The sequence below is a fragment of the Perca flavescens genome, chromosome 15 (genome assembly GCF_004354835.1).
Source record: "Perca flavescens isolate YP-PL-M2 chromosome 15, PFLA_1.0, whole genome shotgun sequence".
NCBI classification, from domain to species: Eukaryota; Metazoa; Chordata; class Actinopteri; order Perciformes; family Percidae; genus Perca; species Perca flavescens.
Window position 1 is genome coordinate 11,092,183 of NC_041345.1, and position 25,019 is coordinate 11,117,201.

At 42.0% G+C, this 25,019-nt stretch overlaps 1 protein-coding gene across 4 annotated transcripts; it reads right to left on the reverse strand.

The window, feature by feature from the left end:
* Window positions 1–226: 226 nt before the first annotated feature.
* tbc1d16 (TBC1 domain family, member 16) lies at window positions 227–24,332 on the reverse strand. 4 transcript variants are annotated; one of them, XM_028599184.1, is made up of 13 exons: window positions 23,971–24,332; window positions 18,882–19,094; window positions 17,020–17,182; window positions 16,224–16,532; window positions 9,440–9,634; window positions 9,079–9,226; window positions 8,764–8,928; window positions 8,035–8,183; window positions 5,572–5,706; window positions 4,434–4,620; window positions 3,983–4,162; window positions 3,174–3,320; window positions 227–2,522 (listed from the first exon to the last, which is right to left on the reverse strand). In XM_028599184.1, the coding sequence occupies exons 2-13, from the start codon at window positions 19,060–19,062 to the stop codon at window positions 2,229–2,231; spliced, it is 2,253 nt and encodes a 750-aa protein (XP_028454985.1). In that variant the 5' UTR covers window positions 19,063–19,094; window positions 23,971–24,332; the 3' UTR covers window positions 227–2,228. The 4 variants fall into 4 exon arrangements, with proteins under 4 accessions (XP_028454985.1, XP_028454986.1, XP_028454988.1 ...); XM_028599185.1 differs by lacking the exon at window positions 23,971–24,332 and adding an exon at window positions 23,750–23,871; XM_028599187.1 differs by lacking the exon at window positions 23,971–24,332 and adding an exon at window positions 19,882–19,954.
* Window positions 24,333–25,019: the final 687 nt, after the last annotated feature.

Genomic DNA, 25,019 nt, shown 5'->3' on the forward strand with positions numbered 1-25,019 from the left:
TTTTTTCTCTGAGATGTGTACAGTAATACAGCAACATGTCATAGAGATCAACAGCAACATTGTACATTCAGTGATGGTCAAAACCCCTTTGAATAGGAGTAGTCATTAAGTAGGCTCGTGACTTACAATGCCTGTGCAGACAATGTGATTTTAATGAACGAACACACACACACACACACACACACACACACACACACACACACACACACACACACACACACACACACACACACACACACACACACACACACACACACACACACACACACACACACACACTTTGATTACTTTCCCATCGTGCATCTCTGACTTTGCTCATTTCAACGCAGCCACCCAATCTTCAAAACTCTGCAGGCTTTTCCAGCAAGCAGCTGCACATGATAACTAATGGGGGAAAAGGAGCAGTTATGAATGTCATTTGCAAAGACTGCTTGCTGAGTGAGAGAGCGCGAGACCACAAGAGAGAGTGAGAGAAGGGGGGAGGGGGGTTTGATTGAAGGTCTTAATGTTACATTTTAGCAGCAATTTGAAGATGTTTTCAGCCCCAGGAGTGTCACTCAAAAGCTCTCAGGGAAAAGCCTCAGAGTGGAGACCACCTTACATCAGGGACTTGCAAATCACAGAGCCAAGATGCAGATCACTATATATCCCTGTGTGACGCTTAAATCGTTACTTTCCTCTCCATCTCTCCCATTTTTTTTTTTTCTGAAGAGACCAAACAGCCAGCTTTACTTTTTTTCTCTTTTTCTCCCTATGATGACTGTTATAATTAAAGAGACTGGTCGGGGGTGGGGGGGGGGGGGGCCTCTACGGCTGTTCTCCAACTCATTACCAGATGTTTAGAGGTCACTCCAGTTTATATATACACACACACACACACACACACACACACACACACACACACACACACACACACACACACACACACACACACACACTTAAAAAAACAAACAACAGATACATTCATGTGGACTGATTCTTAGTGTTGATAGTGTGTTTTCATTCATTTTTAGGTGAAAGTGGAGAGAACTCTGGAGGTAAGAAAAAAACACTGTGCTGACGTTATTTCACAACCCTGTCTGAACATGGTTCAACACAGGCGACACAATGTAAGAGAAAACACGAGGCTGTCAATCTTTTTTGTCAGGATCAAAACATGATCTATGCTTTCTTTGGCAGCCAGCGCTGTCATATCCATCCCACACCTCAAACAGGAAATGATATCTTATGATGGTAATGTGTAAATGATTATGTTCCTATTGCTCGACAGGTAAAATTAATGTTTGTGTCTGACTTTTATCAGAAGGAAACATATGCCTAGCTTTATCCTGCTTGTCGGGAAACAACATTATAAACAGAGAAAAACTATGAGAATGTTCCTTTTCACAATCTGATGAGGAAATATGCAGAGCCCTAAAAGTGTTTGTCATGTAAACACATTCTTACCTCTGTTTTGGGCTTGAGTGTTTCCTAACAAACAAGTTGTGCCATCTATATGTCAAGAATCGCTCATGCAAGGATATAATATTGCTAAATATATTTGTAACTGCTATTTTAAAACGTAAACATTCACTTGTTTGAAAATGAAATTAAAAAAGAAAAAAATACCAGTAAATTTGTTATAATCCTATTTGTAGGTTAACTGTTCTTTGTTAAAAATGTCCTGCTCAGACTTGAGATATGCACATTTGATATTCACACAAATATTCCATTGTGAGAACACTGCAACATTTTTAAAAGTTGAAGTTCAAGTCCTGTGAATGAATCTCCAGTTTCATTTGACCCTCGGTCAGAGTCTGCACGATTTCATGCCGGTTGCTTCAGACCCTGATGTGACCCCTGCCCACAAAGCCCATGAAAGTATGCCAAGCCAGCAGCAGACTCAAACCTGAAGTAGCTCCAGACCAACATAGCGCCTGGTGATTGTCTATTCTGCTCCAAGATGAAAACAGACTCTTGACTTCCGGCCCGTCCAGTAGCAAACCGTCCTCATCTTGGATTTATGTGATGCTGAACATTGCAAATAACATTCTGGTAAGGCAGTGTTCCACATTGCACCACATGAAAAGATCAAGTTACAATAATCCTCAGTAAGATAGGGAAACTAGAGGCAGGGACTTCGGGAGAGGAGTCAAAGGGCGACAAACAGTTCAGGAATCCAGCAGATGGAACAAACCTTTGCTGTACTAACATGAGCCAAGAACAGCAACGCTCCCATGGCCTCGGCCTCAGGACTGTTTCCGGAAGGTGAAAATATCCCGGGTTTTGGAGCCTTTCTTGCCCCGCAGTGGAGGTGTGGGGGTGGAGTTTGGCGAGGGCGTGGATGACAGTGAGGGTGAGGAGGGCTGGGGGGTGGAGGTGCCACCATAGGGGCAGCTCTGTGAGTCAGGGTGTTCACCAGAACACTCCACAGTGGGGATGTAGCGGCTGTCCCACATCCCCGGGCCACACAGTTTGCAAAGGTCATGTAGGCTGCATGGGATTCTGGGTAGCAGGCGGAACTGGTATAGAAGGCTGCGGGCCTGAAAGAGCAGGGCGAAAGTGGCAAGATGAACTAAAATATGTAAAAAAAGAGTGAAAGGAACTTTGGATGGACAAGAAACAAAGTCAGGGAATGCAAAACAGTGTGTTGCAGATATCAAACATAGTGGAGTAAAACATTAAAATAAATCAATAGCTTTGACTTTGGTAACAAAACAATGTCAAGGTCAGCAATGCGATGTGGTACCTAATGCCGGCGTGCATCGGATGCAAAATCTCTGGCAACAACAAAAGGAGTTACGCCAGCTGCATGCCAACATGAACACAGTGTCTGTGGTTGCAGAAGCACTAACACAGCATCTATAAACATGAAGACGCAGGCACAGTAGCAGGGATGCAGATCATAAATCCTCTGCATGACATGGCAACATCCCATTTAGCTCCGCGAGGCCTTTGTGGGCAGGTTACAGTATGTCAGCGCTGCTTTGCTGCAGCATTGGGCAGGGCTACTTTAATGCAAACACAATGCCGGTTTGAATTAAAAGTAATGCAGCAGTCTGTGGAAGAACTATGATCATAGATCAGACAGATTATTGTAATAGTTTAAGATGAATGGATAGACATTTACATTGGGTGTACTGTACACAGGTGACATAAGGGCAAAAATACCCAGAGCATTTACTGCTGCATACCTTGCGTAGCACCAGTTCCCCATTCATATGCATAGAGAGGTTGCTGAAGTGGAGCAACATTTGGTCAGTGGCGAGCTGCTGTTCTGTCACATCCTCGCCATAGAGAACAATGATGGCCACACACAGGAACAGGTGGAAGTAGTCCATCTATGAAGAGAGGGTAAGAGGTTAGTGAGCTGTCAACACTGGAGGACAAATGCAGGAATATCTGCAAATTAGCAGCTTTTTAAGGACCTAATGTAAACATGGTCTTAGATCTCTTTATTTAGTTGTGCCCCTGCTGCTGGGTGCAATATGAAGGTTACCACAGAACAGGGAAAAACAGATATGCACAAAATGCAAATTTGAGGTGAAACCCTTCAAGGACAATGCAAAGTATGAGGGCATAGTATTTGAAAATTTGAGCTTAGAGATGTGAAGTAATAGGAAGAAAAAGTGATTAAAAACTTGTTTCGAAAAAGGTAAAATACAAATTTAAACTTGGACAAGTAAGACTTGTACTGTATGTACATTGTGATGCAATATTACTTGAAAAATCATATATCAATCAGAAATTCTTGCTTCTGGTCCATCTGGTATGTGACATTCAACCGTCTTAGTTACCGTGACAGGCTTTAAAAGGGATAACGTGCACTCTTTTTATTGCAGACAATGTTAGCTGTGCATTTCTGCATGCTTCCAGAAAATCTATTCAAAAGATCATGCTGTACTGAAACAGAATACAGTCCAGTGCCTCTATGCACTCGTTTATGCAAAGTTTTTCTTACAAACTTGTGTATGCAAAGGAGCCGTTCCGGCTGTGCCCTGACCTGGTAGTGTGCCCAGCAGGCCTCCCACATGCGCAGAGCCTCGGTGTCGGGGAACTCTCGTTTGAAACAGAGCAGGATCCAGCGGTGGCAGAAGAGCAGCTGGAGGCCATCCTCCCCAAGCCTGGTCAGGTGCTGGTGGAAGCGGGGCAGCATGAGACGCAGCAGCTCCCGCAGATACATCTGGAGGCGGGCCAGAGAGGGTACACACTGTCTTACAAACACAATCAAACACTTTGGAGTGAGATTTGAGCATTATTAGGCTTGGCATTATGCTTCTCTGGGCTGCACGCAAGCAAACATACACAGGTGTTGTTTGGACAGGTTTGTGTGTTTCTATTCTACTTGTACAGACTGGGGGTGTGATGTATGTGTCCACGTCAAGAAAACCACACACAAATAAAGTACAACTTGACATTTGCCTAACTCAAAGACACACAAAGAAACATCCTACCAGCTGCCTCTCCATGTCTTCATCACGCGGTGAGCTGATGAAGATGGTGTTCTCCATGAGACCGACGAAGCACCAGAAGGTGTCGCTTTCGTCCTGGATCTCAGTGAGCAGGGGGGCCACCAGGTCAGACATGCCCTGGCAGTAGCCCATGTCTGGGTTAAACACTGCATAGTTGAGCAGAATCCGCCTGGGTCAAGGACAGCCATGATGATCACAGCATGAACATCAAGCGCTTTTGTAACATCTCAGCAGGAAACAGTACATCTAATACAATATAGCAATTGAGTGTCATAAACATTTCAACTTTTTATTAAGGCTCTTGTATAGACATTTCCACGACCCTGCAGCAAAGCCAAACCACTGAGAGTATCATGGTCCCGCCCAAACGCTGAATGATCCAACATGTGTTTAAGCATTGCTGCTAATGCCCAGAAAAACATGACAAGCCCCGCTTAAGCGGTTGCTATGCCAACTCCTCTGGTAACCAGGGAGCTAATTAATGATCTTTCTTGGTTGTTGTTTTTTTTGTATATGGATACTACTTTGAAGTAAACTTCAACAAAGGGAAAACACAGAGGACTTTGTTTTATTATTCAGTGAAATGTTAACAGTAAAAATAGATGTCATTTGAAGGGACTTGCAGACTTTGCAGTGTTTGAAAAATGAAAGATAAAAATGATAAGAAGGATCTTCAGCTTGCTTGGATCAAACGACCCAGAGAAAGTTATCTGTGATCATATCAGTACAATAGATGTGAGATAACCGAGGAAGCATGAGATGCATCTGGGATCACCCTGCCCCAGACGCAGCATAAGACATAATACCTAGACAAATAGCAGGAGCCTCGATGAGAGTCACTAAACTAATATGCTATTTAAATCCTCTTGCTTCTCGTTTAGAAAGCCATTAGCTCGGAGTATGCATCAAAAGTGTTCAGACGGCTTAGTCAGAGTCAATAAAGCATGAAACTCATTTGCGGCTCCCCCAGGGTTCAGAATATGAAATTAATAGGTACGCCTGTGCGTTGGGCTGCGGATTGGCAATGATAAGGATGGGTTGAGAGAAGGTGAGGGCAAAGAGACAGGGGAAAGCGGGGGGGAAAAAGGAAGAAGGGAAAAATAAAGATAAGTGGTCTGACCTCATAATCTCCACATTGGGGTTATTCTCTCCTCTGAAGAAGTGGTTGCTGCGGTCTGTTCTCACCACGTCTTTATCCACTGTGAACTGGACCTTTCTCCAGAACTCGCTGTGCTCCTCCGGGCTCATGGACAATCTGAAACCATACGAAAAGCGGAAACGCTAGATACATGAAATAAAGAAACTGCAGTCGTTTCCTCATTCAAGATTAGTTTCAAAAGTCAGTTATGATAGATTAAAAAGACAAGAAGAAGAAGGTTTTTACTGCACAATCTCTAAGGAAATTAAGGGGGAAAAACATATATAGTTTAATCAAATAATCTTCCACTAAAATGTTACTCTGGTGTAAACACTATTGGGTAGCTGCAAATGAACTACAAAATGTGGGAGTGGGCAAGCAGTGGACTGAAGGGCTATTTCACCATCAAGTGCTCCATTGAGGACAATACCACAACCATAAAAGCCCCATCTATCCCTCTAAATGTAATGGACTACATTAGCAATGTAATATGTGTATAGCACAATCAAGCCCTAACAAGCAGAGGGGATTTAATTAACACGGTTTGTTTTTTTCCTGTGGCCCCACCAGGGATAATGAGTGCACACCTGACGCAACGCCACGCAACTGTTTAGTTTCAGTGTCGTGTGTTTGCGTGGTTGGACCCTCCCCGGCCATCTCTCTCTCTCTCACTCTCTCTACATGTTTTCATCACTTTATATGTCTGAGGCCGGTGTGGTTAAGCAAAAATATAGCTGTGTTTACAGAGGAATATTAAATAGGAACATACTCGTTTTAGACACCACCACTGCCTTGGACTAACTTCTATTTATTTTAGTTCATGTTCATTCTTATAGGGACAAGTATAGAGCATGGACCAATGCCACAGTATTTATAGTCTTAGTTAGTCTGCCCATCCTAGATGGGCTTTTAAAGTACACAAATCTCAGCAAATCTCAAGGAAATACACACAAAAGAGCACAAAGTACAAACAATTATTTTAAATGATTCTTTAACATTAAAGTTCATTCACACGACTGATTCTTCTTTGAAAAGATGTTTAAACCTGAAACAATCAGTCGATGAAAAGAAAATTATGTTTTCTATGTTGGTCGGACAAATTTGAAGACGTCGTCTTGGACAGACCAAATGGTTAATTGAATATTCAGGGGGAAAAAAGCAATAATGAAAATCATTGTTTGCTGAAGCCATAGATGCTTTTATGAACAAAGAGAGTGTTACTGACAGAGAGAAGTGGACTTCCTCTTAACCAAAAAAGAGCTATTTTGAATGTTTGTCACGGTTGCACCAAAAATGTAATAAGCACTTCCTCTTCAAGCCAGCCAGAGAGGACATTTTCCTATATTAATCATGCAAGTTTTTGTTAGTAAATGTATTAAAAATGATCTAAAGACCAGAAAATATGTGTATTCCTCATGCATTAGCTGGAAAGAAGTTACCCAATAATTGTACTTTATGATGAAGAAATCCAGCTTATGTATGGCAGTATAAACTATATAGATGTTTTTTTTTTTGTTTTCTGTGTGTGTGTGTGTGTGTGTGTGTGTGTGTGTGTGTGTGTGTGTGTGTGTGTGTGTGTGTGTGTGTGTGTGTGTGTCTAAAGGCTGTCATTCAGTGATTTTTTAGCAGTTTTTTTTCACAATGACAATATCCAAATTATTCTTCTCGGTCACTTTCACTTATTCCGTTTACTGTTTGCCTGTTGACCTACGTCTGCAGTGGTTACAGCTGCATTGCATCCCTTTGCAGATGCGTAATCATCACGGCTAAGGGAAGGACATGAGTTTAGGAGACAAGGAACAAAACCACAGTCATGTATCCTTGCTCCTAATGATCAACCAGTGGCCCCGGAGGCTGCTCCAGTCAAATGATCTTTAAAAGGAATCCACATCAGAGTCAGCACAAGGGCTCTAATTACCTGACTTCGATAAGACCTACTGATGTACTCAAAATGTTAATAGGCCATACAGATGAAACCTGTCCAATTATCATATTCATTACAGACAGAGCAGCATAATGGTGCGAAAATATGTGCACACTCTTTGTGTGAGTGTCTGTGTTTTTTTCCTTCTGCCAAGAGTATGATCTGATAACCGCTGACATGTTTTCTCTCTAGAGACATTTTATTTCACACCCGCCACCTCCCCTTAACACTTCCCTGATTGTACCTATTGATTGCTCAGTGCCTGTGATGAGAAACCACAACAGACTCATATATGGTTTATTGTTTGACTGACTGCAGCCACGTGACGGTGTATCCGCTGTTTTCACAGTGTCAAGAACACTGCTGTGTCTTGATCAGACTTCTTAAATGAATTGATTTCTGTATTGCAAATAAACCTTAAAATAACTTTCATTTTGTGGCACAGTAGCAGCCAGGAAATCTCCAGATTCCTGCACTATATAACAAACACGTATATCCATTTCTTTCAGCCTGTTCCCCACCTCCTCTGCTGGATGTCATGATAGTGGGTGCGTTTTTGCAGTCTCCAGGCCTCCCTCTCCTGGGAGGTGGAGTCATAGCTGTAGTAGTGCAGCAGGAAGGGCCACACCTCGCCACGGATGGATGGGTCGATACCACCGAAGAAGATGGCCTGGCGGAGAGTGGCAAGTGAGCAAACACAGTGAGCACAAAAGGGCAAAAAGGGACGCAGTGAGGGATCACTCCTAATATGATAACATATTAAACGGCATGCAAACTAGATATAGACCTTGCATTCAACCAGTATCTTACTGAACTACAGTAGATGAGTTATTTCATGAGTGTTGCAAAACCGAAACCCCTGAACTGTATAATCTGCCATGTCCAGCGAAAACAGTGGTCTTCTGTTCCTGCATTTGCGTGTTTACACAGGAAATGTTCTTGGTCACAGTCTAACTGCCACTGAGTCATTTGAGTAAGATGGTAAACCTTCACTTGAGTCAATCCCAGACAACTCAAATGACTCACGGGGAGACATTGGCCAAGACCAACCCTCCAATTATTTACAGACGTGAGGTGCTGATTCAAAGTGAAAGTTATACACTGTGGGCTTTACCTTTCAAAATGACTTTTAGTAACTAAGAAAAAAAAAATTCTATGACTAAGAAAATGTGAAGCTTGACTGTGTGGATAGCAACAGGTGAGACCTTTCAAAATGATCGCACAAGATCATAAAACACCCACAGACATACCTTGCGTAGCTTATACTCCTCCTCCACCTGCCCATTGTGGTTGAGGTGACGTAGCCAGGTAGTGACGTCCAGCCGGCGATAAAGCTTCTCCTCTGGGTGGGTCTCAGCCGACGGCAGGATGGGCCTCTGGATGGAAAACTGCATGCACGATTTCTCATCTGACACCTGACGGAAAGAGAATCAATGGGCAAAAAATTTGGCCACAGAACCAAAATTTAAGTAGAAAACTTTTTTAAGGGAAAAGAAAGGCTGAAAAGGTCCTTGGTTTCTCACTAAAACGAGATGCCGAACAAGATTTTGTAATCGTAACCCGACCTGGTCTTTGAGTTGAGTTTCCCTGCAGCACTTCCACTGTTGGAAGACCTCAGCCAGCTTGTCCAGGCCAGCATGATGGAAGTGTAAGATCTTATATTGGCTCTCTCGGCTGGCAATCACTAGCTGGCCACTGGTAGAAGCCTCATCACTGCAACGATAAAGGACATTTGAAGGAATGTGTTTATTAAAGCACTAACAATTGCAATAATACTTATTATTATTTAACGTACCCAAAACAACTAATCGTCGTAAAACAAACCGACACCGTCCTGAAACCTACAACAAATCATAAATTTGCACCGTAGCGCAACATGGTGACTCCCTTTATGACCTCCCTGTGAGCTTTGCACTCCCCGCTGACCTGAAGAAGAGTCTCAGCGACCTCATGTGTCCCAGGTCCACCCTGAAAACGCCGCACAACTGCTCCAGAACCAGCACCTTCTGCTGCTCCTCCCAACGCATGCACTGCGACTGGCCGCCGCTCTCGGAGGGGGCGTGGCTATCCAGGCTGGAGGTGAAGCTTGCAGAGTGGGTCATGGACTCCTCGCACAGTTCCCTGGCAAAAAAAAACCCAAAACGAATGAGTTTTGTGAATGCATTTTTTGGACCTTGCTTTTAGGGAACTGAGTGATGTTTTCCATAAAATCATAGAAAGGCTTAAAACTGCCTTAAAAACAAATAAATCTGTCTTTTCTTACGCCTCACATTCAGAAACGCAGCCATTCTTCTCTGTGGAACATTAATAATAAATATCATGTATACAGTGGCCAGCGGTGTTTGGCCCAGAGACAATTGTGCAGACATATAGCTCAGTTCTGCCCTGTTTTCTCAGTATAGTTACACCAAGAGGCTGAGAATGGGAGGAATGCATAGAGGCTTCAGAGGACACACACACGGAAATCTGTACACACACAAATCACACTGTCCAATTTCCCCTGTCATTCCCCTATGGCCAGCATGTTGTTCCCGGCACTGAAACATGAGCCGAGGGTTCCTGGAGGAGAGACACACACACTACACATTCATACACACATGTGACAAAACAAAGAAAGACAAAGCTGTGTAAGTGGCAACACAAATCTGCATCCTGCAAAAACACACACACACACACACACACACACACACACACACACACACACACACACACACACACACACACACACACACACACACACACACACACACACACACACACACACACACACACACAGCTAATGACCATGATGCGCTCTTAAACACGTCTCGAGACATGCTGATGGTGAGAAACAGACCAGCACAGAAATGTGTTAATCCTCTGACATTTGAGCAGTAGACGTCTACATGAAGTTATCTGCTTACTACTGACTTTCAAACACACTGGTAATCTATTGAAATAATTAAAACCCAAAGTTATTTAACAGAAATACTTTAAATTATCTCTAATATAAAAAACAATGCTACAATAACCGTTTATCTCTTTTGTATGGATGAATGTGTGAATTTAAAGGTATCCTTTTGTAAGAAATTAAAAATGTTCACTCAGAAAACTATATTTTATTTACAACAAATTTACAGGTAAACACAAGTGGCATGTTGGTGCATTGAAAAGATAAGGGAGGCCGGCCCAGTCTAATCAATTACACCCTGAATCAATCTTGTCTGGCTAATCATTTCCCCGTAAGCAGATGGGAAAATAACAAGGCTGATCAATCCAAGCTGCACAGTTTCCTCTGCTATCTGGTGATTTAGTGCTCTCTGTCTCATGTATCATGGCACAAACAAGACTGTGGAATACAAGGTGACTGGGAGAGAGGCACAGACAGTTCTGGTAAGAGAGTGAAGCAATCTAAAATATATTTTAACAAACTACTGTACTCGCTTTTTCATAACTCCGATGACCGCCAAGCTTGGGGTGTTAACAAGGCCTATGAGCTCATTTACAGCAGACATTTATTTCATTCTTCTTGCATGACTAAAGTACATATATAAATATACTTTTGCATATTTCTCCATGCATAAACTAAAGTGCAAAAACCATGGAAAATGTGGTGAGAAACCACATGATTCTTGGCATTATAGCATTGATCCTCCGCTGTGCTGCATTCAAGCGGAAACTCAACGAGTGATTAACAATGTCTGTCATTGTCAACAGCCTGACTCTGTCCATGTACTACAGGCAGCAGATGCAGGCTGCAGGCAAGCCATAAACTGTACATAGAGTACATTATGTAAACAAGCTGTTTTGATGGAGTCAGGCTGCTGCAACCGACATGTCCCACCAGGCCAGGGTGAGATCAAAACTGCCCCGAGGCCCTTCATAACACCTCGCTCCACATACAGGAGGCTTTACCCTGGAGGAAGGTGCTGCCAGGTCACCCTGAGAACCAGGACCAAGTGCAACAGGCCTCCAGGGACTCCCAGGTCCTTCAGCTAATCCCTGGAGAGATGAGGGAGGGCTCGGGTGAAGGGGGTGGTGTTGGCTCTCTGCAGTGCGCACACTGGAAAGTGGTCAGTACAGTTGGGAGTTTGGAGAAAAACATTTGATGTTTGCTATCTTATTTATGAATCATATGGTATTCTAATAATCCCAGAACCAAAACAGAACACATCAGATGTAAGACTTTCTAAGTACTAGATAAATGTGAGGGGTCCTGAGATTAGTACAGTGCCTATAAAAAAGTATTCAAGTTTTATTTTTTTCCAACATTGATTCCAGATACCTACAATCAGTTCAAGCTCATTGACTACAAGCAGGTGATCTCCATTTAACTAATGTGGTATCTGTAAAGCAGTTAGATCTACTTTCTGTTTTTAACTATGAAATTAAAAAGGTCTTTTTTCTGGGGCGGCTGGATAGCTCACCTGGTGGAGCGTGCGCCCCATGTACAGAGGCTCAGTCCTTACTGCAGCAGCTGTGGATTCAACTCTGACCTTGGGCCCTTTGCTGCATGTCATTCCTCCTCTCTCTCCCCTTTCACATCTTCAGCTGTCCTATATAATAAAGATTTAGTGCCAAAAAAATAATCTAAAAAAAAATCATTCAAATTTTCTGTTGATCAGTGTCAAAAATAGCCACATTAAAATCTAATTTGATTCAATGTTATAAAATAATACATGGAAACTTCCAACAGGGGTCCAATAAATAAAAAAAGACATTCTGAGACATAAATGTGTGTTTTTAATGATTTCTTGAGCTCTTCAAATGGGATAATTTTACCTCTGCTCTACTCTTAATATGATCTTAAAAAAAAAAAAAAAAAAAACTGTGGTCATGACCACCATCATAAACCACAAATATCAGAAACCAATTATCTGAGATCTTAGTGGTAAAAATCTGCAAGTAAAGCCTCAAGAAGGAACACATTGACAGTCAACAGCAGTTTCATAAACTACTGTTAAACTTTAAGGGAACTCATTGAGAAGCTCGACAGAGATTGCTGTGGATTTCGCTCCCACCACTCTCCTCTTTCTCCCCCCCTTTTCATCCGCTCTCGCTCTCCCATACGCGGTTCTTTCTCTTTGAATGATTCCAAGTGACATGTTTCCAGTTCCTGGCCCCTTAACAGTGTCAATTAAAGCAAGGGAGAGAGAGAAAGGGAGATTGAGTGGGTTCCAGGGTTTTGGCTGCTGCTCTGCTCTCTTCAGTCCTCTAATCCGGAGAGCTGACATTCAGCCCAGCACAACAACCCCGGGAGCACTGGGAATCAAAGGGCTTCACACAGACTTTAGGGTAGGGGAGGGGGAAAGATATTTGAGAGGTGGGCAACACCAAAAGAAACAATATTGAGAAAAACAGAGAGAATGAGCAAGTGGAAAGGATGCAAAATGAAGAGTGGAAGGAAGGGACAGATAGGGGATAGAGGAGAATCCGATACGGGGGGGGGAGGCAAAGAAGAGGATGGATACGAGTGCCAGAGAGCTAAAGAGAGATGCTAACAGCGAGTAAAGCACAGAGGAATGGAGGAAGAGAAGGACAGAGTAAAGGTTAGAAGCTGTGAAGCAGAGAGTGCTGCCAAGTCACACACTGACTGCACTTACAGCAAGCTGGGGTCTGACAGTGGTTAAAAAGGCCTAAACACACAGTCTCTCACTCTCCTTGACACACACTGACACAGGCTCACACATTCTGGGCAACATGTCAGGCCAAATAGCTGCGTGAGGAAACAACCACGGAGGGAATCATAAAGTTGAACGGCCCTGAGGTCCGAACAGTAACACAATCACTGTCCAGATGGCTCGCTTGATTAGAGAACAGTCTCTGGAAGCACTGAGGTTTGGGGTTTGTAGGATTTGGGGACTTATTTTGGGCCATCTGTGACATTATAAAACATTCAGAATGTTAACATTTCATGCCTTCTACTTGAAGTCATCTACCTGCTTTCCCTCTCAAGACACATTCAGCTATAGTGCATTGAGACACCTTGTGGCCTCCGAGTGCAAATTATCCTTCATGCGATCAATTCTTTTCTTTTTGGCTCCACCTTGTGGTTGTAAATGGTAACTGAAAAGACACACATAATAAATGTAACTTATAACAAATAACCATCTGAGTTACAATGCTACAATAGACAGCTAGTCGTTCAGAGTTTCTCAGATTTCAGACATTTTGTGTCCGAAAGCGTGGCCGCAAACGTGGTCCTCAGAGTGATGTAAATAAGTGATTAGAGCAGATAATAATTTATGACAGTATGGTAAAGTCCACATAGAAATCAAATATAAGAAGCATTATCAACTGAGAAATGCGTTTCTTTGTAGTATTTGAGCACATTTATAATATAATTGTAGGAACTGCAGCAATAACACACACACAAACACACACAGACAGCTCATTCACTCTAAAACACACAACCTTACATTATTTTACAGCACACTTAGATTTAGGGATAATGGAAGAAATATAAATCCTCTTTGCCAAAAATAACCCAAAACCTTTTTTGTATTTGGTCTGTAAAACATGTCCTACAAATCACAACATCAGTGCAGTCTTCACTAGAGACTACTACTCTGTAGCTTTGCACTGAGGCCATGTCCTCTGGGTAATTGTGTTTGTGTTTAAGCAACCTGGGGGGAGTTTACATATCAACTTACATGCAGTGAGTATTTTGTAGGCTGATTCCACGTTTTTCACCCAATATATTTAAATTATATTGCTTTTAGACCAACAAGAGGAACTACAGTATGCATTAATAAATATTACACCTTAACAAGAGGCTTTTGAATGTCTGGTCAAATCTTACTGAGTGAGCTATTTATTTGACAATTCTCTGACCTTTAAATACTGGTTTGAAAAGAGAAGCCTGGGAGGAACTCCTAAAGAAAATACATAACATTTTATCAGATTTATCTTTATAGTTAAAATGTAATTAATCTAATCCCACGTAGATCACCAATTTTGGTAAGGTTGATTACCACAGTGAGTTGAAGTCATTTTTGATAAACCGGTCGATCTCAATATGTCAAACAAGCAACTCAGGGACAGAAAACAGAGTGATAAAGAATCTGCTACCTCGGTGACTAGCAAAGCTAACTGAGCGCCAAGCATGGAGCTAACCGAGCTCCATGAGCTCCATACACCTTTATGGCGCATAAAGGTGTAGTCTATCTACACCTTTATGAAGACGGAACTTGAGACTTTATCGCATCTCAACTCAAAGCTAAATCAAGTGAAATCTTTATAATGAGACACACGAGGAACGGATCTGTGGAATCAAAGCTACTCTTGAACAAAACAAACCGCGGCTTGCCCTGCTTGAAGCTAAACTAGCTACCATACAGGCTGAAAATGCCTCGTTGAAAGAGAAAGGTGATGATCTAGAGTCGTTCTCGCAGGCTTAGTTTAAGACTTGTGGGGATCCACAACTACCAAGACAAGCAGCGGATCATCATCACATGAGAGATTAATTTAAATTCATAATTTTGCTCTTATACATATTATTATAAAAATAATAAAAATTCTTTTGGTGTCTGTTTAGAGGTGCAGGGGCATTGGATCTTAATATGGCTACGAGTCTGATTGCAGATCCAGTTTTCCCATTTGTCCTGATAACTTCTCAGGCTTTTTTTTAAATCTGAATGCAACAAATTTACATAACTGCTCTTGCAAATATGATTCACTTACTTTCAACACACAATTAGGCCCTATTAAGTTGAACAGCAATCAGCAGCATGTTATCTTTAACAAAGGCCTGAAAATGTCTGTTTTCATTTCTTTTAGAGACAATAACCAACATTAAAATATATTATAAATACTTAATGCAACAAACGCTTTTGTATTCGACAGAACTCTGCTCTGCTCTTAAAGGGGCTCCTTACTGTAGCAGTGAACACAATTAAACCCCAAAAGGCTATACAGACCACAACCCTACAGAGCGAGATCACAGGGATATTAAATACACATAATGCTCAAGGCAAGAAGATGGCATCATAAAGTACAGGACTGGAACAGCTGACAGAATTCCTTTAGAGCTCCACCAGAATTAAAGCGGGACTTGAGATGTTGTGATAGAAATTAGAATATGAAAAAGCACGAAAAAAAAAAAATTTGCAAAATTTGCACTGGCAAAGTCACAAAAGTCAAAAAGGTAATATAGTATGTACCTTAACTATTCGGCTACCAGGGTGCCATAAACATCCCAATCTTTGATAATATGTGGGACAGTAGTGGAGTTATAATGCTTGTTATTAATAATGCTTGTTATTAATCCTAGCTTCTGGGGAGTTTACTCCCCGCAGTCCTTATGTTTTTTCACCCAGCACCCTGATATGACATGAACTACTACGACTACCATTTGAAGTCACTATTCCATTATTAATGTGACTATTACTGCCACTGTTCATCATATCCCCAACCGGCCTGTCAAACACCGCCTACCAAGAGCCTGGGTCTGTCCGAGGTTTCTTCCCAAGAGGGAGCTCTTGAGGGAATTACTGTAATTGTTGGGGCTTTGTAAATTATAGAGTGTGGTCTAGACCTACTCTATCTGTAAAGTGTCTCGAGATAACTCGTGTTATGATTTGATACTATAAACAAAACTGAATTGAAATTGAATTGAATTATAAGTGAGGTGGACACCGCTGAATGACAAAACAAAGGATAAACTTAACTCTGCCGTGTAAAAATAACAACACGGATCATGAACGAAGCCCATTTCGGCCCACTCACTGACCTGCTTTCGCTGTCCAGGAAGACGGAGCCGCTGCTTTCACAGAGGGCCTCGCTGACGGGCGACAGGCAGAACGGGGAGGAGAACGTGTCCGAGTCTGAACCCATGGTACTGTCCCGACTCACTTCGTCCGACAGCTCGCAGGAGCCCTCGTCGCCCTCCTCCCCCGCTGAGGGCAGCTGCTGCTGGTGTGAGGACGGATCTGCCCCCGCCTCTTCGACCAGGCCGTGGCTCTCTGCCGAGGTGCTGCTGGTAACGTTCCTCTCCTCATCCTCAACTTCCTCCTGGGCTGCTGGGTGACGGGAGTGGGGTCTGGAGGGGAAGGTTGGGTTAAAAACACAATCATTGTCATGTACTGGATAATAATGATATAGGGCTGCACACTTTAACAAAAATGTTTTAACCTCAGTGTAACTATGGTTTTCATACTGTAATTACATGCTTTTTTTCAAATATTGAATATCTTAAAAGCTTTAGTGCCTAACTTTTTGATATTAATGAACGTCTGTTACATTCAAGCAATTGCCAAATGAGTTGCTACAAAGCTAGTTAAGACTAAGACTAAGAACGGCGGTGCGCGGTCACGGAAGGCTTGTATCATGGGGACGCGCCGACAGTGTTGTTATGTCATTAATTCCTCATGGGGGCGGAAGAAACTACGCACTATAGCTTTAGGGAGTGTTCCTTAAGAGATGTATCATTGATTATCATTATAATAACATACACAAACACTGTTTCTGTGCATCCGAGACATTTAATACACTTTGAGGATACACATTTTAAGAAATGACTTTCCTACCGTCTGCCTCGGCGGCGTGCGTTTCTGCGTACGGGGGAGCTCTCCGGCGTGATGTAGCGTAACGCCTCCTCATCCTGCCTCTGGATGCGGGAGTTGGGCACCCAGGTCAGAATCAGGGTGGTGCCCAGGCTGTCATCCTTCTCCGTGTGCACACACAGGTAGCCTGTAGGGGGCAACATAAATTAGGAATAATTATGTTGAGAAGAAAACAGGTGACACATGAGGAACTGACAAAACTTTTTATTAGTAGCAGGCAGCTGCAACTCAAAGACAAACACGAAAGCTGAGAAGAGATAAACACACAAAGACATGACGACACACCCTGAGAGGTGAGCACACAGTCTTAGTGCCTTTTTATGTCTTATGTAAAGCAGTTTGAATTACCTTGTTGTTGAAAGGTGCTAGGCATTGTGCAAACGTGCCTTGTCAAGTGCAATGCCATTTGCTAGTTGAAATGGATTAGTAATTCTGTATATAAAAAATGGCTGGGACGCTGCTGATGGATTGTATCATTGTCACTGCACTAAGAATTTCAAATTCAGAACATCTGACGATGACGCTATGGTACTATTCTCACAAGTATGTGGTAATATTTCACTTGCTTAAGTACAAATTAACCAACAGATCATTTAAAAGTACCTTTTTTCACAACTCTAAGTACATCTGACATTGACTTTGTACAAAAAAAGCATCTAGAAAGACCAGTTTCACATTGAAATACAATATAGTCACACAAAGTACATGCATAACTTTGGACAGGATTTCTTTCTTCTCTATTGTTAAAATTCTTTTTACTAACACTGTGCTCATTGTTCATAACTGATGAGTCAATGAAACATTTGCCTTATATACTGTATGTATGGTTGTTGTTTTTTGCCTGACATGGTCCAATGCAAAACTTCAGAATCACCGCCCTAAGTTGTGAAATTTGACCTTGGTGGGATTTGAACCCAGAACCTTAGTGTTGGTAACTTACAGTAGTGCTCAAACCATAAGGGCCACGAAGGACCACTGCAATGATTACAGTGTGTATAATACAATAGAGTGGATGAGGCTTGTGATGACATCACTGCTGACCAATGTCAGGCTTGGATTGGACATTCAAGAAGATTTTTTCCAAGGCCAAATTCATGCAGGTTAGTGTAGTGTGTACTACAGAAAACTTTTACAGTAAACAATTTTTTTTTCAGTTCAGTTACAGTGTTGTTGATTTTTTTACAGTATTTGATTAAACAAAACCTTACAGTAACGTTGCAATACAGTAAAAGTTTGTTGCATCGATGAGTGGGGAAGATGTCTTCAATGATCACACTTCTGATTATGGGATAGGAATTGTGGAAATAGTTTGTTGTTGAATTTGATGGGTAATGTACAGTTACATGTTTGCCTACTGTAATGTGAAAACAGTGAAGCAAACGGATCATCTTTAGCACTTCAAAGTGTCATTTTGAAACAAGTATCTTACATTGTTTGGTCTTGGACTGAGTGCTTGTTACAATAACATAACTGAAAGAATTGCACTATGATATATTTAGGTGACTTAACAAATGTACTTGTTGTATTTCACCAGAAACTTAGTGGTTCAAACATTGGTCTTGTAGTGAAAGATGTTTACAAGCCAAATGAAAGGAGAATCAGTTGCTTTGAATGCTAGATTGAATGACTAACAAGTATGATCAGTTGGGAGTCTCGTACTTAGAGTTTTGAAACACTGCACCATGCTATTGATAATAGTACCATAGCGACTAAAAAAAAACTAATAACTAAGTTGAAAGGAAAACTGGATGAACGGTTCTTTCCACATCTCCATTCCCACCACACAGATATACAGAAGGACACTTTCAACATCAGTCCAGCCTTACCTGGGTGGTGCTCTGCCAGGCCAGGCAGGGGCTCTGCGGGGTGCACACAAACATTGTTTTTGGAGAAGATGATCTCGCCATCCAGGCCCGGACGTAACGATGAGCCCCCCGCCCCTGGGTTAAAGGTCAGGAGGTCGGAGGCCTTGGAGGAGGCACGCCGCAGGAGCCGACCCAAAGACATCTCCTCAGATACCGGGACACTGGGCCCATCCTCTGAATATTTGGGAGTAGAAAAGGGAGGCACAGGAGGGGAGGTCAGTCCATGATAGTAATAGCATGGGAGTGTTAAAGACCAGGTAAAGCCAATACAAGGGTGGACATGAGAGAAAAAAAGGAAACATGACAGCTACATATTTTAAAAAAAAAAGGACAGTGTGACACAGCTTGGCACTATAATAGGACTGCACACATCCTCACCTACACGTCACCTCCTCTGTCACAGGTGTCCCTGTATTTACTGCAGTGTCCTCTCTGCAGCGCTCAACCCCGCAATCCCCTTACCCTTCCATACTTGTTCAGCATTTCCATGTGCCACATTTTCTTTGCCAACGCCTCTACCTACTAACACAAACCCATTCACAGGATCTGTGGGCAGAACTGTAGTGTGTACCCAAACGGGTCCCACCTTCTGCAAACAAGACACACACAGACACACAAACACACACACACACACACACACCTCACTCCATCCGTGTGAAATTCCAGGCACTTATCAGTAGCAAACAGATGTCATCAACTGCAGCACTGAACTGCACGTCCAACAACCTGTGTTTAACTTGTCTGCTTCAGAGGGAAATATTTGTGTTGAGACAAACATCGAGTCGAGCAGAAAGAAACTTTTTTATGTTTCAGCACAGTGTGTTGCTGAGGGCTTTGTCCTTTGAAAAGACTTGAAGGGAATCATACTTTTCAGGCTCAAAGAACACCAAACACAAATCGCTCGATCACCTCACTTAGAACTTAATTTTCTGTCTCTTTAGACCCACTTCATGTATGTTACCTTGTTTTCTTGTTGGCAGAACATTGACATGTACTCCCCACTCCAACTGAGGAATGTTTCTTCCTTTTTCCTCAGAGGGCATGTTTACCTCTGCTTGATTAAGCAGGCACCCAACTTCCTGATGCCAGGCCCCAGACAGGAAGTCTGCTGGCACGAAAACCAGGCATGACCTAGAAGAGGAGGCTTACTGTAGGCAATCATTTGGTTTACATTTATGTTAAAGTTTGGGTGTTGGTGTTTTACCATTTGTGCAGTACATCTTGTTTAAAAAAAAAAAAAAGGTGTCTACTGTTTCTTGCACATGTGAATAATCTCAGCCTTCTACTAATTTTTATCATCTTTTTATTTCAATTACAGGTTAATAAATGTGTCTAAAAAAAAATTACAATGTCCCAAAGTCTGAGGGCCCAAGGTGATGTTTTGACATCAAAATCCAAAAGATACTCAATTCAAGATGATATAAACCAAACTAAATGTAAAAAATTGTCACATCCAAGAAGCTGGAGCCAGCAAATGTTTGCCATTTTTATTTGACAAATGACTAAAATAACTAATCTATCAAAATCCAATCAAAAAAAGTAAACACATTTCAGTCTCTCAACTAATAATTTTGTCTCTACAATATTCACAAGTGATTTATAATGTAGAGAGAACAAATTTTATATGCTTTAAGACTTTTATTTTTGAAAAAAAAAAAGTTTGAAATCATAATGATCAAAAAAACAAAAAGGACAAAGTATTTGCTTGCCAAGTCAACGTTCCTCTATCCGCAAGCCACAACATTAGACTACCAGTACTGAATAAGCTGCTGCCTCTGGGCTATTTGCATGATAACTGCTTCAAATAGCACGACATTAATCCACTTGTAAATAAACCAGAAGGGCTTAACGCAGTGTACTACTCTGACTCTGGATTCCTGCAAGACACAAACTCCCAAAATATGCTACCTGAACATAATGACAGGCTAGCTTAAACATGACACACAGCTGTTTCCAATAGCCTCATAACAGCGATAACATAAGTCACTGCTGTGCTGCTCCAGTGGTTATTTTGGTCTGTATGTGATTACAGGGCCACTCAGGTCAGTTTGATAGTGCTCGTTCAGTCTAGTCCTCTCACTTCATCTTTTATGCTGTCAACACCTCAGTGTGCTCACACCTGGCCTCTCGTCTCTGACCTTTCACTGTTTTATCAAATGATTCACAGCCTTAACTTTAGTCTCGTCTGACTCTGACCTGCAGAATACTTCGCATTGTTTTACAAACTTTTAAGAGATTGCCTGCTGAAAAAACTTTTGATAAGAACTTGAAACCTACACCATGGAAATATATCTGCGAGTATAGAAGCTGCTCGGGTTTCAGCTTCTCACCTCTGGGCAACATTAATTAAGTTGTCATGCTGACATTTGAATAAAGGAGCTGAGAACCCCTTTACATCTGCGCGGTTTACTGACGTGCCTGGGGCAACTGAAAGGAGACCAGGATCATAGAAGCCTGAAAAAACAAGGTTCTTGTGGACTCAATGGCTGGGTAAGTTATGAGGAAACTTTATGGGTGACTCAGTGGGAGTGTGGGAAGCATACAAAACATATTTTACCTTCAGGAAAACTCTTATAATGAAGCTTCATGTCATAAAGTAATACACTGTGCTGAACAGGTGGCATACTTAAAAAAAAGAAGCCATTAAACATAACCCCTGCAACCGCACGCTGGTATTAAGTGATGCAATTGCAAATTAAAAGGAAAGAAAACAAAGGTGATTAATTATTTACTTCTGTTCTGGGAAAAGGGTTAAATTGTTCTACAATCATAAAAAGGTACTAGAGCCTAATGAATGAATAAACTGGGCGGATACATAGGCGGGGAAGTAGGGGTGCTGGGGGTGCTGGGGGTGCTGCAGCACCCCCTGTTGGTGGCAGCACCCGTTGTTGGCAAACTGCGATTAAACCCGTATTACCCAATGGGCATTAATCATTATGGTGATAATTATCCAATCAGAATAAAATAAAAGTTGTTTAATGTAATGACTGGGAGAAGGCCGCATGCACTGTGTAGATTGGCTAAAGATAAAGGTGGCTGGGCATAGAGCAGGTTGTTTACATCACACTGATCCAAGATCAGCTTTCTAAGAACGAGTTGAGATTGAAAGAGTGGAATTAATTTGTAACTGATCCCCGGTCAGATTGGGTTGCATCAGCGAGTGAAAGTGTGGAAAAGAGAGAGAAAGAAGCGGCTGCTATAAAAATGCCCCGCAAATAAATAGCTTTTTTAAAAGAGCTGGGAATGACAAAGAGGAGGATGTCGAGGAGCTAGCCAACGTTAGCTTGAAAAAATCGCTGCCTTCTACCAGCTCCACTCAGCCACAGCTAACGGTGGCTAACGTTAACTTTAGCGAAGTTGTTGTGGAAAAAGACAGAGATGAGGCCGGCGGTCATCAGCATTACAGAACAAGGTAATGGCCCCTCAGGTACCATCATCTCTGAAGACCCTGCACTACGGGGACCGATTACGGGGACCGATTACAGAGACCGTCCGGGAGGAATCGGCGGCTAAATGTCCAGCATCTCGGAGGGGGGACGAGGCTGGCGGCAGAAAGACCCGCTCTCTCACTAACGAGGCACTGCCAGACACCTTCACAACGGCGAAACGGTACCACGGGAGTGGATTCTAGATCACTGAAAAAGACAAGAAATTAGAACTTCTAAAGGTAAGAGCTATTATGCTATCTGTAAATTGACTAGGCTAATATAATCTGTTGTGACCGTGTGACCAGATAATGCACATATTTTGTTTAGTTTATTGAAATGCCATGCATATCAGACGTATTGCATCATAATTTTGTGATGCTGCTATATAGGCCTGTGGTAGAGGTAGAGTCCCCCCCACGCCAGCACACCGCACCCCCTGCTGAAAATGACTTCCCGCGCCTCTGGGCGGATATATCAGTCAATATAGGCTTATCTCTTATATTGATATCAGCATATTAGTCAACTGATAAGCAAAAAAACATTGCAGCACAGTAATGGCAAAGATCCTTTAAGTAGGCCTATTTTAAAAACAGGAATGCTATAAATTAAAATTGTCTACCAGAGCACTGACTAGTTTATTTTTCAACTATGAATGTCTAGCTCAGTACATGGACATAATTTAAGTGATCCTTCGACAAATTGTTTGCTTATGGTTTTAATGTAAAAAATAAAAGAATATCAGCCAAGAGAGCTTTTAAATATAAATGTCTGTATCCACCTAGAATAAAATTTCCTAAAATATAAGTGTGATGTGGTTCTAGAATGCATTTCAGTAAAAGGTGTTTCTGATAATAATTTTTTTTTTACACCTCTTTTACCAATATAGTAGAGAAAAGTATTAAAAAAAACCTTTACAAAACATTGTAATCCGATGCAAAAACCCACAAACTACAGCCTTACAAAATGACCAAACAGGATCACCTCAAGGATGGAAAAATGTTTCACATAGGTAGCATTTATGATGTACTGAACTGCATTACAATGTACAGGGGTTTACCTTTTACTGCTTAATCAGTACTGTGAATTCAGGTTAAAGTCGTTAGCCCCATACAGTGGCTAAACTACCAAAATAAAAGGCTGGTTGAAGGTGGCCTCTCCCTGTCCTGACTGTGGCAGGACTGGGTAAAAAGCCTCAGTAGTACAGTAACAGGCTGTGTAGCAGAGGCGTGCCATGATGTCGGGGGCTCCATCAGCATCAGCCTGACAGGAGGAGAGGGGAGGATGGGACAAGGCTTGTGCCACCACAGCACTATTTACACACAGGGCCACACTAATACACGTGTTTTTGGCCCGAGCAGCTATATCTGTACCATCTTGAGCATCAATATTTCAGCTGCCTACCGTTAGACCATGGGCGAAATCCTTTGCTAGTTACATTTCACGGTGTCCGCGTTTACAGGTAACTTTAAAGTTTGTTTATGCTAGCAGCAGCAAAAAAAAACAAGTGTTACATCATTTGCTCGTACCGGGAAAATGTGTCATTTTTGACTGATGGAATACACCTGTTCCAGAAGGATAAATGAATGAATAGCAGAAACGGGGCCAAGCGGCTGAGCTCTCACCTTCAGTCCCGCCGCAGAAGTCTACAGCCCATGTCGGACATCCATCTCACCGGGCAACCGGGGATCGAACGGCATGTACCAGCGTCGTTTCACCGCCTTTTTCCCGGATTTAGCTCAGCTGTTATGTCAGGAGCGTAGTCTTGTTTGTAGCCCTGTGTTTTCCGACAGTGACACCACACGTTTGACTGCTGCTCTTTCTACAGCAAAAGTAACACGTCCGGTACACTTTCAAAGTAAAACCTCCCTGTTGGCGAATACGGTGCTGGCCCTTTGAGACAATGCAAGACACTTTAATTTATGAGCTAAACCTGTCTTACTTCCTATGATAGCTTGGCCATGTGTGTCTAACTTGACTAACAGTTCCAGACCAATCCCCCCAAATTCCGCCGCTTCCGTAATGTCAAAGCCTTTTTCTATCACACAAACCGCTAATTTTAGATTTCAGATTAAAAACAAGGAGGGACATCAGGGCATGTCCTGTAAAATGTATACAAATATATTTTACATTAACCAAAGTCATCATCCGACCCGCAGCCTACCTTAAAAAGCTGACCCTTCTTTCATCACAAGTGACGTTTTAAAGGTCACTGGCAGAAGCTCGAATGCAGTTGGTGCACCATCAGGACCAGAGGTGGAGTCAGAGCATCTCCTTGCACAGCTGCTGCAGGCACCTGTCCGTTTAATTTTATTTCAGGCAATAAATAATTACGCTCCTTGCTAAATTTATAATACACAATTTACTGCCTATAACCTTTTAAATTGAGTTGTTTTTAATTTATTGTAAATTTGGCTTGGAGATAATAAAAAAAATCATTTATATATTCAATATATCCTGTACAATGATGGTGGTACATGCAAATGCTATTCAGCTTCATCAACTAAAAACCATGTGATGAAACTGATGCTAAAATAGCAGTAGTGTCCTTTGTAAAAACAAATAATCCATTTTGTATTATGTTGATAAAAAGTAATGACATAAGTTGGTATAATGTATCTCATCTCAGAGACAGAATAACATAGGATGCGCACCATTTTTTGAGGAGAATTAT